This window comes from Lepidothrix coronata, unplaced genomic scaffold (assembly GCF_001604755.1).
Source record: "Lepidothrix coronata isolate B3197 unplaced genomic scaffold, Lepidothrix_coronata-1.0 Scaffold110, whole genome shotgun sequence".
NCBI classification, from domain to species: domain Eukaryota; kingdom Metazoa; phylum Chordata; class Aves; order Passeriformes; family Pipridae; genus Lepidothrix; species Lepidothrix coronata.
The window spans coordinates 3,102,108-3,115,832 of NW_016690290.1; the positions used below are offsets into that span (position 1 = coordinate 3,102,108).

The following is a 13,725-nucleotide window of genomic DNA, read 5'->3' on the forward strand; positions in this document are numbered from 1 at the left end:
AAGATGGATGGTGCTTTCCCATGTGGGCTTCCTTGGCTGGGCTCCTTAGAGCTACCAAGCTATCCAGCTGCTATAAAAATTGCAAGAGTCTTCTCCAGAAAGCCTTCTGCAGGTGCAATCCAGCCCTGTGTGGCAGCATGGGGTCAGCACCCCACCCAGTTTCAAGCCCATGGGCTCTGACGGTGCAGGTGAGGCAGCTGTGTTACAGGTGTGCAGTGGGGTCTGCACAGAAGATGCACAGGCATGCCAATCCTTCAAACCAGGTAGGGACTCAGTGCTCAGGATTAAACCCAGATTAAGGCAGATGTCCCCCAGCAGGCTCTCCTCCTCCTCCTCCTCCTCCTGAGAGAGCAGCTTTGTTCTATAGATCAATAACAAAAGTGAAGTCTTCCCCATTCACTGCACAGCCCAGGGAAGGATCAGTCCCAGCCTTCAGTACCTGCCCTCTGCAGTATCTGTGGGGGGACTGGCCCCAGGCAGGAAAGGCAACAGCTACTCCCAGACTCACCCCATTACTGCTGGAGGTCTGCAGCCTCCCCTTTGCAAGCCTTTCCATAACAAAGGCAGATTGGTTTGAGGCAGGGAAGGGCAGCTTCAGCACAGGAAAAGACTTCCGGCTCCTGTTAATGCTGCTTTGCTAAACCTCTCCTTTGATCCCCGGGGAAAGGGACAATTTGGCACTTGGAAGACTATTGTGTGCCTCTTGCTGTAAGCAGCTGCTAAAGGCTTGGTTGAGAGCTGGAATGAATTGGTAACTGCACAGCCAACAGAGCTGTGCCCTAACAGGCAGGTAAGACTAATTTGTCACCACTGGGGAAAATGGCTTCCAGTAATAAGGGAAGGAAAAACCCATTTCCATGTATTAAGAGTTTTTGTCATAGGTGGAGTACCACAAACTTCATGGATTGGAGACAGGTTCTGTCTTCTCTGTGGAAATCCCACCATTTTTCCTCTCTCCAGATTGCTGCTGTTCAGGTGTGTGCTATCCCTTAAACAGGGAGGCTGCTGAACAAAGTCAAATTGAGAGGCAAATTCTAACGTCTGGGTTCTTAAATTCTTCAGCACTTTCTGAAGCACTAAAGCACTTTCTGTGCAAGTTAAAGGATCCATCAAAAGAGGAAGAAGCCAGAAGCAGACTTACAGAGTCAATGTTTAATAACTTCAAGAACAAGTATTACATCCATATTTAGAGCATATATAAGAGACGGAAAACAAGGAAATAAAAAATAAAATCGGTAACTTTAAGAGGGTACACTTAACTCCGTAATTCCTGCTGAATCCCCTCTTTGGAGGCACAGTGGCCACTTTGAGCAAGACAAGATTGGGTATCCGGCCACCTGCAGTGTTTAGGCTCAGCACTTTAGGAACAGCCAGGAAAACTCTGACTCTGTACAACTCGCACGCCAACAACATCTCTTCCCAACATGGTGTTATTGCTGGACAGAGCAGGGAGAAGAAAGGAGACACTTACTAGACTTGGCAGCACCAAGACAACGGTACTGGGAGGGCTCCAAGCACTCCCCAGACACCTCTGGGAGGCTGCTACAGCCCAGAAGGCAGTGACAGGTTCCCCAGAGGTGTTACTTACAGTTAGCATTGCCTTCTACCTCCCACTAAGATCAGCCCCAAACAACCTCCCTCAGCAGCTTAAAGTTTTGCCCAGGAATCTTCTCTGCTAAAAGATTCCTGGGCCTGCATTGGGACAGGCTGGCCCTGGCAAATAAGGTGCTACCTCACAAGCCTCAATATTACTGCCAATATGCCATCATGTTCACTCCTCTCCCATCACTGCAGGAGCAGAGCTTGGCATCTCCTCCTGATGGGTAGCCACGGCCTTGTCTGTCCCCTTCCCACCTCATGGCACCACTGTCTGCACTGGGCAGGGGAAAGATCAGAGGGGACTCAGTCTGGGCTAGAGGGACACAAACAGCATCTCTCCTGGAAGACAACTGTGGAGCTGCAGCTGCTCTGAAGAGAAAAGCTGCTGAGCTGAGTCACGGGTGAAAGCTCTGGAGAGATGCCGGGAGGCTGCAACCCTGCCCAGAGTCCTTCAACATGAACAGGGAGGACATGGGGAGCAGTTGAACAGCTCACCCTGCTCCTAGATGGGAATGACAATTTCCATGCGTTTGGCAGGAAAGCTACCCAGCAAGGCACCCCTGACAGACTGCTCACCCTGGCAACAGAGAGGGTGCTCCTCGGCTGGCGGCCAAAGCTCTGCTGCTAGAAGAAACTCTGCATTGCGAAGGCAGCAGGAGGAGGAAGAGGAATGCTAGCCTGGCCCAGCTGCTGCTCCCACCCTCCTTGCCCACAGCTAGCTCACCTTGGCCTTGTTCTGGACAGGCAGATACAGCTTGAACTCAGCTGGGAGCTCATCCTCTGAGTACAGCCGGTCAGAGAAATACACCCGTCGGATGCGACAGTTGGCATGGATCTGAGAGTCAAAACAAAGAGTGCATTTTCCATATGCTCTTTCCACATCCAGCTTTGCTGTCATGCAGCAACATAGATTCCTTAGCTCAGCAGCTGGACATCTACCTCACTGCCTCTCTCTGAATCTGACAGGGCAGCAGAGAAATGTTGGCCTGTACCCTCTGCTTTGCATTAGATGCTCTCTCCAGTGATGCACAACTGGCTCAAGAGATTTGGCCAAGCTCTGGCATCTCTGCCAACTGAGATCTGCCTTAGTTGCTAAGGGGATTCTTTGCTGGGAACCCACCTCTGCTTCACTGGTATCAGCATTTGCCAGAACACCCACAGCCTCAGTCTGCTGCATTTTTAACACTCCTACTTCAGGGCCTGCCTAAGGTCAGGAATGAGCCTGTCCAGTCTGTGCTGCCTCTGCTATCAGCTGGCAGTGAAGGAGTCTCTCCAGTCCCCATCATGGGTATGTGAGAAGGCAGACAAATCCCACCTGACTGTCTGTACACTTCTGGGCAGTCCTGCAAGGAACTGCAGCAATCCCCTCATACTAAGGAACAGGCGTGCTCTGCACACGGGCATTCCTCAAAATAGCACACTCCACTGGACAGAGCAAATGTGAATCCCTAGCATATGGAACAAGTTCTACATCCTCAGCAGGAACAAACACTGCATCAGCTCTGGTACAAGGGGCTCACTGGAGGCAGGGCCACTCTACTACCACTAGGAAACAAGCCTGAGCAAGGATATGTACAGTTTGTACACTCTGGGTCTTTCCCATCCAGGCTCCCCTTTGGCCAGTTACTGTCTGGTGTATCTGGACAGTAAGGCAGTACACAGCTAATTCCCAGCAGACCTCCACCTCCATGGCACGTCACAGGGAACTGCAACTCTTACCCTAACCAACAGCCAGCCAGAGAAACAAGAAGGAAATGGGGTCCTTCATCCCAGCCTAGTCCAGTGAAGTGACACCTCAGCTGGGCCTTTGCTCCCTTTCTGCAGCGCTGTGCAACGAGCAGAGCTGGCAAAGGAGCCACTAACGGCTAAACCTGGATTCCCAAACTGCTGTCCCAGCCAGAAGGGAGATGACCAGCCGTTGGTTTCTGTGGGCAGGACATGCCCGTGCCTCACCTGAACTCTGAGGGTCTCGATGTAATTTGTGCCGTAAGCGCGGCGCGTGAAGTCCGACAGGTTGAACTGGATTTGGTTCCAGCCGTCGTCCAGCCGCATGGGCATGGTGCAGATGAAGGGCTTCACCCGCGTCGTGCTCTGGTAGTTACTCGCCCGGAAGCGCCGGCGCACGTTCTTATCATCCAGCACCTGGGGCAAGCAAGGCAGTGCTGAGCCAGGCATTGAGGTCCCCGACTCCCCAGGACAGCTCTACCCGCCTTCCAGAGGGCTCTCCTACTCCCACCCCCTCCATTTCACAGCAGAAGTAATTTTAACACAGGAAACAGACGCATTTTCAGGAACAGCAACAATGTGCTTGTGAGCTGACTGATGCCCCCATAGCAGAAGACCTGACACATTCACATGGCCAAGAAAGCAAAACTGTTTTGGGGATCACTCACTGCCTGGGACAAGTTCCAACACAAGACTGCAGGCTCTCTGGCGCCTTCCTCACTGGTCCCTGGAGGGGCCTCCCCACTGCACACTCCTCACCTGCACTTCAAAAGTGAAGTATTTTTTCAGGTTCTTGATGATCATCACTAGGAAAGGTAGTTTGATGCCCAGGGTCTTCTTTGGGTCAGCAGGGCACGTGATGTACGTGGTACTGAGAGGAGAGACAAAAACACCTTAGGATCTCATACAGCACAAAGTGCACAGCCTCAGGCAACCCAAGTCTCTCCCTGGGCCCAATGCAGCCTTGCAGGACAGGCAGAAATAGATAACTGTGATCATAAGATCTCAGCAGCAACCAGGGCTTCCCGTAACAGGAGGGAGAGATTCAGAGGTAGCTGCAGGAGAACAAGATAAACGGCACAAAGAACGCGTTTCAAATCCCACTTTTCTCACCCAGGGCATGAAACCCCTTCCTGGAGAGCGTCACCCCCTCAATTTCAAGGTCATGTCAGTATTGTTTCTTAACACACCCTCCTCCTACCCTTGACTGAACAGGTAGAGCCCTCCAGAGCACAGCAGAGGCCCTGTGTGCTCTATATGGCTGGTAAAACAGAGGTCACGAGCCCCAGAAGTACACGTCACGCCTGGCAAGTTCTCTATCAACACTTCTTGGAGGAAGAGAAGCGTTGGCTCAGCCTGTCTGCAGGAGAGGAGTCTCCACTGCCCTTATAAGGAGCGCCCTGCTCTGAATCACCCCTGGAGAAGCCTTGGAGACTCTGAGCCCGCTCACAGAGCTGGCGTCTGTCTCCCGGGTCGCTGGAGACGAGGTTGCTAAGTGAAGCACCATAAGCAACTCCCCTCATAAATCTCCCTTTGATCTTCCTGCCGTAGGGAGAGCAGCCATCACGTGGGGAGAGCAGCAGAGCAGGCCCAAGACAAGAGAAGATGCAGCAGGCAGTGCTGCTTTCTCAGTAACTGGCAGCTCTGACTAGGACTGGGTATCAAACACAGCTTTTATTCCCTTCAAGTGACGGAAAAATAATGGGACTTTATTTTTTATCCCTTAGGTCCATTGAGGATGAGAGAGAGCTCTACAAACATGTCTAGGGAAACACACGGTACAGTGCCACAGAGGAGTGTCAGAGATCTAACCCCAGATCCTTCAATGTATTGACAAAGAGGTTCCAGTAGAGTTTGAAGGTGATGTCTGGTGGGCACTGACAACTTTCACCCTGCCCAAGGGCAGAGTGTATCCCCCCAGGACACACCAGGGCAGAGGAAGACGCCTTCTCCTACCTGACATTTGTTCCTTCAATCTCCAGCACCAGTGACTGAATGTCATTGTCTGTGATTCGCTTGATGTGGCCATTGCGCACCTGGAACAAAAGCGGGGCAGACAGCACAGACGTTACGTGAGAGGGAAACAAGAGGCACACACAGCTCCACTGAGAGGAGGAAAGAGATCCCAGGAGGACTCATATACATTCACTTGGCTCCTATTCTCCTGGACTTTGCTGTTTCCAAGGCTTTGATCACCGCCCCAGAGTGCCAGGACTCCAAGCACGAGTTTATGGCCCAGCACGTACACTGAGTGCAAGACTTTCATCTCTCCAAATACGCTACAGTGAACACAAGGGACTCAAACCTTGTGCTAGAGGCCCAAATAAACAAACATAAAAGTGTCAGAGCAAGATCAAACTCGAGTGGAATAAAGGGTAAAAACAAGCACGAGCAATAGAGGGGCAAGCAAAGGGAGCCACCAGCCAGCCACTGGTCACCAAGGGGACTTAGTCTCTACTGCTGGGCATGGCCAACTGCCTTGGGGAAGAGCTGGACCAGATTGGAGCTTGGTTACAATCCTTCATAATTACAGCACATGCAAGCACAGAGCCATCACTGCTCTCCTGAGGGGCACAGGGATTTGGCTTCTTGGAGGCAGCCAGCTCCCCACAGAGCTCAGGGAGGCCAGGGCTGGAACCAGGAGCCAACACAAATTCATTTTTCTCCACAAGCAATATGGCTGAATCCCAGGGTCTGAGGATTTATTTTTTTTAATGAAGCAGCTCACTTCCCATCAAATTTATCTCCATTTAAAAGGCACTTTTGCTAATTAAGCCCTCTGCTCTCGCCCAGTGCTGGATCAGCGAATTGCAATGCTCCTTCCGGCTCCATGAATTAATTTCTTTAGAACCCATCACCGCTGCTAATATAAAGGATACATTAAGCTTCTAATGGGATGGTTCCAGTCATGAGCTACAAAATGATTTACAGGTTTAGCAATTCATCTTCAAAATTCATTTCTTCAGAGGGACCTGCCTGTCTCTACATTCAGCAGTTTCAAGAACCTCAGTCTGGATCACCCGCCTGCTGCTGTTAAGCACAAGAGTGCAGCTCACTCTGTCAGGCTGCTCTTAACTCTGCTCAGATACTTCCAGAAAACACTAAGTTTGCAGAGAGCATCCTTACAGGATAGCCCTATTTCTCTACTGCATCATGTGCAACTCCCACGGGTTTATAGGTCTGCAAGGAGAAACCCACTGAATGAGATCTGGACAAGCTGCCTTTCAAAATGTTTGTTTGGGGTTTTTTTAAATCACCAGAAGCAGAAGCCCCATGTGAATCTATCTGAAGCAGTGACTGGCATATGGGAAATTAAATCCTGGAAGCCACAGGGATACAGCATGCAGAATGAACACTGGGAAATAACCTTGCCTAAGGAGGTGAGAGTAGTGTGCAACAAAGCCTGCCTCTGCATCACGTAAGACAGCTTTCACCAAAGCTGTGTGGAGCTTATGGATCCACAGAGGGGAGAGAGTTCAGGCTTGGGCTTCTCTGGAGAGGACAATAATAGAGAAAACAGCTACACATGCTTTAAAACAATTAGTCAGCAGTGTTTCTGTCTGCATTCAGGTTCCCTTCCTTAGCCTGTGAAGTCTTTCCTTCCCCAGATCACAGGGACAATGAAAAGGGATAACTCTTCCTCGGTGTCACCAGGAATGGGATGAAAGACAGCAGAAAAGAGAGGAGATAAGTACAAAACAGGGCCAGGCTTGCCCCTACCTCACAAAAGCTCAGAAAGATAAGATTTCAGAAAATTTTAGAAATCTAAACAAAACACTCAACATTTCTACTTGGCCAATATTTTCTAAACATCTTAAGCCTAAGAAGATGGATTTTTCAAGCTGAAAAAAAGGGTAGTAGCCCTGTTAGAAAATAAAAGTTCTTCAAACGCTTACTATCTTCTGCATCAGGATAACTGGAAAGGTACCTGCTGTCTAAAGCTAAATGGGAAAAGATTTTCAGATGCAAACCTCAAAACTTGCAGGGTTTGGAGGGAGTAGCAGCTTCACCGACAGTTGTGACTAAACATATATAATTCTCAAGGCTGCTGTTGCTGCTAGCAACACTATTCAAATGTAACAAAGGCAAAAGGAAAAGCAGCAAGGAGCAAGCCTCCCCAGGCCCAGACAGGACCCCACAGTCCAGTCCAAGGCTGCTCCCGCATCGTTGCCAGTCACCCCGTTGTCAGGCGATGGGCTTGTGGTGGCAACAGCAAACCGGCCATCACCCAGCCTGCCACAGGCACACCCTCACCTCGGGACAGGCCAGTGCTTCTCAAAGCCAGTGGTGGGTCCAGAACAGGCATGAGGCCTTTGTGCCACCTTGTGCCACCTCTCTCCTCAGGAGGCAAAACAAGAGGCAAAAGTGGGAGCGACCTAACCTGGCTTTTGGTGCACAGCGGTCTAGGGAGGAGACAGCAGCACCTGCTGAGACCTGGGGCAGCCAGGACAAAAACTAATGAGTCACAGAAGTGCAGCAGGAGAGGACCCCACAGTGCTTACAGGGGGGCCACACTCCCCAGGGAACTGCTTCCTGCATCCCGCTGAGTGTGCGCTTGACGTTCAGATGGATATCGAGCGCTGACCCTGTGTCCTCCCAGCAACACCTGGAATCACTAACAATGCTCTGTGTCAGTGTGTCAGCAGAAGGAATATGGAGATATTAGCAAGAGGATCAATGGGTTTGACAAGTTTCATCAAACCATTCCCATCTGCTCTACACATAAAGGTTCCAGCAAGTCATCTGGAGACTGGTCAGTGTCTCCACACAACAGAGGGGTCGTGGTGGCAGGACACTGCAGGAATAAACAAAGGACTCAGAACAGTGAAGTGCTGGAATGCAAACAGAAAACACCTTGAAAACAGGCCTCCAAACCAGGCACATGCAGCACTGGAAGGCAGAGCACAGCATGGGAAGGCAGGAGAGCACAGCCCAGCAGTTATTGACTCTCTACAGATAAGGCTGAAGGAGGAACTTCTGCCTGTAGGGACAGTGGGACAGTCACTGTGCTCTTTTCAAGGCCTGGACTCTGTCCTGCCAGAGTCCCCTGAGACAGGATACTGGTGGCCAAAACTGGTTAGGCTTGGCAGAGTTTGCAGCCAAGGCATGCCTAGGGCTTACCCACAGCCCCTGAGGGAGAAGGCAGAGAAGGCAAGGACTGTATCCTACTACTTACAGGGAATTTACAAGTGCTCACAACAAGGAAAGGCTTCCAGTGCCCCATTTCTACACCTATATCAAACGAAGAAGCCTCTACTTCACACTGTCTCCATCAGCACAAGCAGGGCACATTCTACTAAGGCTGAAAAATAAATGGTTTTCCCCATGTCACAAAAACTTGAGGTTCCCTAAGACCCCCCAAAAACAGAAATCACGGTCTGCTGGTATTTTTTGCAAAGAAAGCCTACATTAGGACAGCTATGAATCCAGTAATCTAGGGCATTCACCTAGGACACAGAACATCAAATCCCCTGTTTCCAATTCTCACCAAAATGACAAGGTATTTCATGCACCACTGAGCAGAGCAGGGCAATCCTCACAAGCACATCAAAGCTGGCCATGCTTCCTCAGGACAGGAAGAGCACCTGCACACAGCCCTGTTGTTCCTGAGGTTGCAGGGCTGCCACAGGGCAGTGCCAGGTGAGCCCAGCCACACACAAGCCCTACAGCCAGCAACGGAAACAGCCTGTACACCCAGCTGCTGCTCTCTGGAACAGCAGTCCTAATTTTTCATCAGTGTTTTCAGGCCAATCCAGTGACTACTGCAGCTGAACAGATCACTGCTGGCATCCACCCTGCAAGCAGAGCTCCCACCAGCCACTCATCATCCTCACAATCACAAGGGTGGCACCCTGCACAGGACGATTCACGTGGGAAGGTGCCTCAGGACATCTCCAGTCCAACCTCCACCTCCAAGCAGGGTCAGCCCAGACTGATCATGGCTTATCCAGTCTGGAGGCCATGCCACATCCCTTTGTCTAAGAGTCTTTAATGTGCCCTGTCCTCACGCTAGCCAAACAAGCTGCTGACCCTTTTCTAAAGTCACGAACATTTGTGCAAAACACACGCACACAGCCAGGCTGTGTGAGGCACCCCAGTTCTTCAGAAAGCTGTGGGGTACCCACTGATGGGAAACAAGATGGGTCTGTGCTGCCTGTCCCCCATCCCATGACTTGTAAATGCTCACAGAAGCCCACTCAGGTCCACCACCACTGCTGTCTGAGATGCCTTGGAGGCTTTTGCCCCCGCCAAACCCACAAGAAACTCAGCTTAGACTCAAGCACAAGTAACCAAATACAGATTGTAGCTTTGCTCTCAAAGAGTGTAACAAGCGTTTTGCAGAATCACTGTTAGGCAGCAACACAACCAGGGGTGGTTTGTGAAGAGAGGAAGCAACAGGTCTCAACACCTGATGAGGGCTCCTTGACACAAGATACCCTGGAGAAGGCAGGGGAGCCTCACAGAACCACTCTAGAGAGTGACAGGAGGGAGAAACAAACAGATGAGACATTCACTTCTCCTGCACCCTAAAAGCTGCCACGCAGCCCATCTTTGCATGCCTTTGGCAAGCCTGTTTGGAAGATGGGTCACACAGCAGAGCAGACCACCACCTTGGCTCCAGCAGCTGCTATGCAGGAGCTGCCACTCGCAGCCAAGGGGCTTCGGCATCCTGCTGCCTATGGCCAGTGCTAGACACTTCTGTAGCCTCTTATGGTTGCTGCAGCTCCTGACATGGCGCTGGCTCTTCTGCCCAGCACAGAACCACAGAAACACAAACTCAGTTAGGTTGGAAAAGACTTTGAGATCATCCAGTCCAACCTACGACCGAATGCCACCATGTCATCCACTAGACCATAGCACCAAGTGCCACGTTCCTTGAACACCTCCAGGGACCGTGATCCACCACCTCCATGGGCAGCCCTTCCAACGCCTAATCGCCCTTTCTGTGAAGAAATTCCTCCCGAAGTCCAACTTAAACCTGCCCTGGCGCAGCCTGAGGACATGCTCTCTCATCCTGACGGGGAGAAGAGACAGACCCCCACCTGGCTACGAACTCCTTTCAGGTAGTTGTAGAGAGCGATAACGTCACTACTGAGCCTCTTATACCCTTATAAGAGTATTTTATTTTAGAAAATACTCTTCTAATAACACATCCCCTCCAAAAGACCCCAGGCCTGTAACCCGGGCCTGAGGGTCCCGGTAACTCGACTCGGGGGTCCCAGTAACCCGTTCCCCGGGGTCCCGGTCACCCGGCCGCTCAGGCCCGGGCAGGCTCCCGAGAGCGGCCCCCCGGGTGCCCAGAGCCCCCCCGGGTGCCCGGAGCCCCCCCGGTCGTTCCCGGCGGCCCCGGGCCTGCCCCGGGAGGCGGAGGCGAGCGGCCTCTCCGCTCCCCAGGCCGCGCCGCTGCCCGGGCGCCGCCGGCTCACCTTCTTGTCCCAGATCTGCAGCGGTTTGCTGCCGATGCTGTAGAGCACCGAGAGGAACCCGCTCTGGAAGGTGTTCTTGAACATGCCGGGGCCGGGCGGGCCGGGCCGGGCCGCGGCCGCCGCTCTGCCAGGACACGGCGGATCCCTCCGCGCCGCGGCGCCGCCGCCGTCACCGAGGAACTACTTTGGGCGGCCCCGGATCCACTTCCCGGGTGACGGCGTTGTGGCGGCGCTGCCATGGCAACCGGGGCGCCGGCCGCGGGCCTGTCCTCGATTCACTCGGCAGAGCTGCTGGAGCCGAGCCCGTTCCAAGCCGCACAGCCGAGCCCGGTCCGCTGTGGCTGGTGCCACGTCCCCTGAGCCCCTGGGCCTTGTGCGGGGGGCACTGCTGAAACATCCCAGTTCTCCCCCTGCAATCCACGACCCTCAGTCCAAAGGCGACGCTGTGGTTTGCTGTTCCCAAGGATGCTCTTTGCCCTTTAAGTGTTCCTCAGCCTTCGCTCTGCGCTTTCATCCGAGGGGTTCCATTTCTCCCTGTGCTGGTTTTACAAGACTAAAGCATCTGGATGGTGCTGGTTCCACTTTGTCGCTTCCTTTAGCCCCACTAATTCCCAGATGCCCAACCTTCACTTGCCCCAGCAGGTGACACATCCTGCCCTCCCTCCCAGTCCCGGTGCTGCCAGGAGCAGCCCGTGAGCAGCAGCAGGTACACACACCTCTTGGAATTCCTGTGCGATGCCAGCAGTTCCATTAAAACAGGAGTGGCCAAAGCTCACTGCTCAAAGCTTAGCCCTGCCCCTGTGGACCTGCGTTTTTGGGGAGCACTACCATGAAGTGAGAGTTCCGGAAAGCAGCTCCTGTCCCTCCCAAGCTGTTTCCTGACTCGTGTCTTCCAAGACAGGCCCAGGCCCTTTCCTGTACCTCAGTGGCCAAGGGAAAGGCAAACACCATTGACGGGAGTGGAAGAGAAGGATGTTTCGGTCACACAATGGCAGTGGGCACATCCCAACCACTCTCCATCAGGCCATTTCCCAGTCCTCCAGTGCCATCCAAGCTGGAGCTGGCTGCAGCCATGTGCTCGGAGCTCTCTGTGCCACACACTAATGCTGCACTCACAGGGATGTGCTGGTGCTGGAGTCTGCTGCCTTGCTATGTCAGAAACCACCGGGATGTCTGGAATCCCGTGCACTCCTGAGGAGCCTCCTGAGCATCAGCTGGTGCAGGAGGTTGTCCTAGAATGGCATCGTGCTTGCTGTCATAGTGGAATTCCTCAGACAGCATTTCAGGCCAGAACTGCTTCATTTCCACATGGAAATGGGCCAGATTCTGCACTAGCTGACAGATACCAGAGATACCAATCACCAGGCAGACTGGACACAGCACGAGGAAGGAGCAGGAAAGCTCCCAAACACATCAGCACCACCTGTGCAGAACCTCCTGCATCTACTTGCTGATCTAAGTCAGGCAGGGATAAGATACAGAATCCTGGCAATATTGGGGTGGGGGCTGATTTACTGATGTGAGAATGTCTTTGAGTAGAGATGGGGCCTTGCACAGCTGAAGAGGCTTAAGAGGAACAGCTGGGGCTAGAAATTACATTTTTAAACTGACACATATTAAATTTCTTCCTGCTGTAATAACACCTGTCCCATCTATTTTCAATGTATAGACAGTAAACAGCACAAAAATTACCATCTTGCATCAGCTTTATGGTTCTTCAGGTTAACTCCAGGCTTCTCCTGTGTAGCCCTTGCTGCTAACTAATGCCCCATCCAAATCCCAATGACAACAACATTGTCTGCTTTTGTCTCTCCCTTGGGCCACAAATGCTGATTGTCCCAAGGGCTCAGTCCCTCCCAGTACCCAGGTTAACAGCTTTCTCCTTCCTTGACAATTCCTCTCACAAACAAGGCATTAGTTAGAAATGATCAGCTATATTTAGTCAGTGGGTTAGAGTACACTTTATATGGCACGATGAAATTACTTGTTCCCTTAATCAGATGGTAAGAGACAACTGGGACAAATATCCAGCTGCCATTCCTGAACAGCCGGCTCGTTCACAAGCTCTCCACTTACCACTTCAATGTCATGTTTTGCTGCACGCAGAAATATGTTGTGGTTTCAAATTTTCCCTGTTTCTCAATTAATTTTTACAAAATACCCATTGCCTCTCCTCCTTCCTTGGGCATGTGTGGGCTAAAGGAGAGGACAGAGACAGAGAGGCCTGTAAATCACTAACCCGTATCAGTGGTTGGGGCTGGCATTTGGGAAAAGGCCTCCCCGAGATGTATTTCAGAGAGACTCACACACTGATGTTATCCACCTGGAAGATCAGAAGGAAGATGTTGGCATGGTACATCATCCCAATTTCCAGAATGTAGAGGGACTGGATTTTGGGGAGCAGATGGAGGAAAAGGCCCATCCTAACAGAATACTATGGTCCAAGAAGTGAGCAGAGGTTGCCAGCTCCAGAAATAACTGCCCACTAAAATATTTCCTGCCCTTCAGACTTGCCAGCAATCCGATGCCTTCAGAGGAATGAGATCTTCAGGAAGCTTCTGAAATGTTGCTCCTCTGAAGTTTCCCACTGCTGGGTGCAGAGCAAAATGTAGCAGGTCTCTCCAGTATCACCAAGTCTGTGCTTGCCCTGGAGCACCCAGTCCAGGTTCACTGGGAAATCCTAACCCAGGCCAACACCCTCTTGGCTGAGGCCATCACTGGAGAGCAGATGCCTGGGGCTGGGCCAGATCCAAGGACAGTGCTTGGACCAGTAAAACCAGCACAGAATTCGGTCAGTTGCTTTGTGAGCCAAAAGCCTTCAGAGCATGGCAAAACCAAGAACAAAGCAATGACTCCTACAGGAGTGTGAGGACCTGTGATTTGTCCAGATGACTCCAGCCTGGATTTTCCTGCAGAAGCAGCACTGGATGAAGGGCAGCTGTAATGAGGAAACTAAAAAGAAGATCGGGCAGGA

General features: G+C 51.9%; 1 protein-coding gene across 2 annotated transcripts; it reads right to left on the bottom strand.

Moving 5' to 3' along the window:
* Positions 1–1,137: 1,137 nt before the first annotated feature.
* On the bottom strand, positions 1,138–10,921 carry CFAP20 (cilia and flagella associated protein 20). 2 transcript variants are annotated; one of them, XM_017824426.1, is made up of 6 exons: positions 10,752–10,921; positions 5,281–5,360; positions 4,084–4,195; positions 3,553–3,741; positions 2,324–2,434; positions 1,138–1,436 (listed from the first exon to the last, which is right to left on the bottom strand). In XM_017824426.1, the coding sequence occupies exons 1-6, from the start codon at positions 10,833–10,835 to the stop codon at positions 1,431–1,433; spliced, it is 582 nt and encodes a 193-aa protein (XP_017679915.1). In that variant the 5' UTR covers positions 10,836–10,921; the 3' UTR covers positions 1,138–1,430. The 2 variants fall into 2 exon arrangements, with proteins under 2 accessions (XP_017679915.1, XP_017679914.1); XM_017824425.1 differs by lacking the exon at positions 1,138–1,436 and having other exon boundaries at positions 2,315–2,434.
* Between the last annotated feature and the right edge of the window lie 2,804 nt (positions 10,922–13,725).

What these genes read in the sequence shown, in the direction of transcription:
- CFAP20 (XM_017824425.1), bottom strand. Translation starts at nt 10,835, where the DNA reads ATGTTCAAGAACACCTTCCAGAGCGGGTTCCTCTCGGTGCTCTACAGC. An exon ending in TGCAGATCTGGGACAAGAAG is followed by an intron (nt 5,361 to 10,751) that starts GTGAGCCGGCGG and finishes CTTTTGTTCCAG; the next exon opens with GTGCGCAATGGCCACATCAA. An exon ending in TCGAGACCCTCAGAGTTCAG is followed by an intron (nt 2,435 to 3,552) that starts GTGAGGCACGGG and finishes TTTGACTCTCAG; the next exon opens with ATCCATGCCAACTGTCGCAT.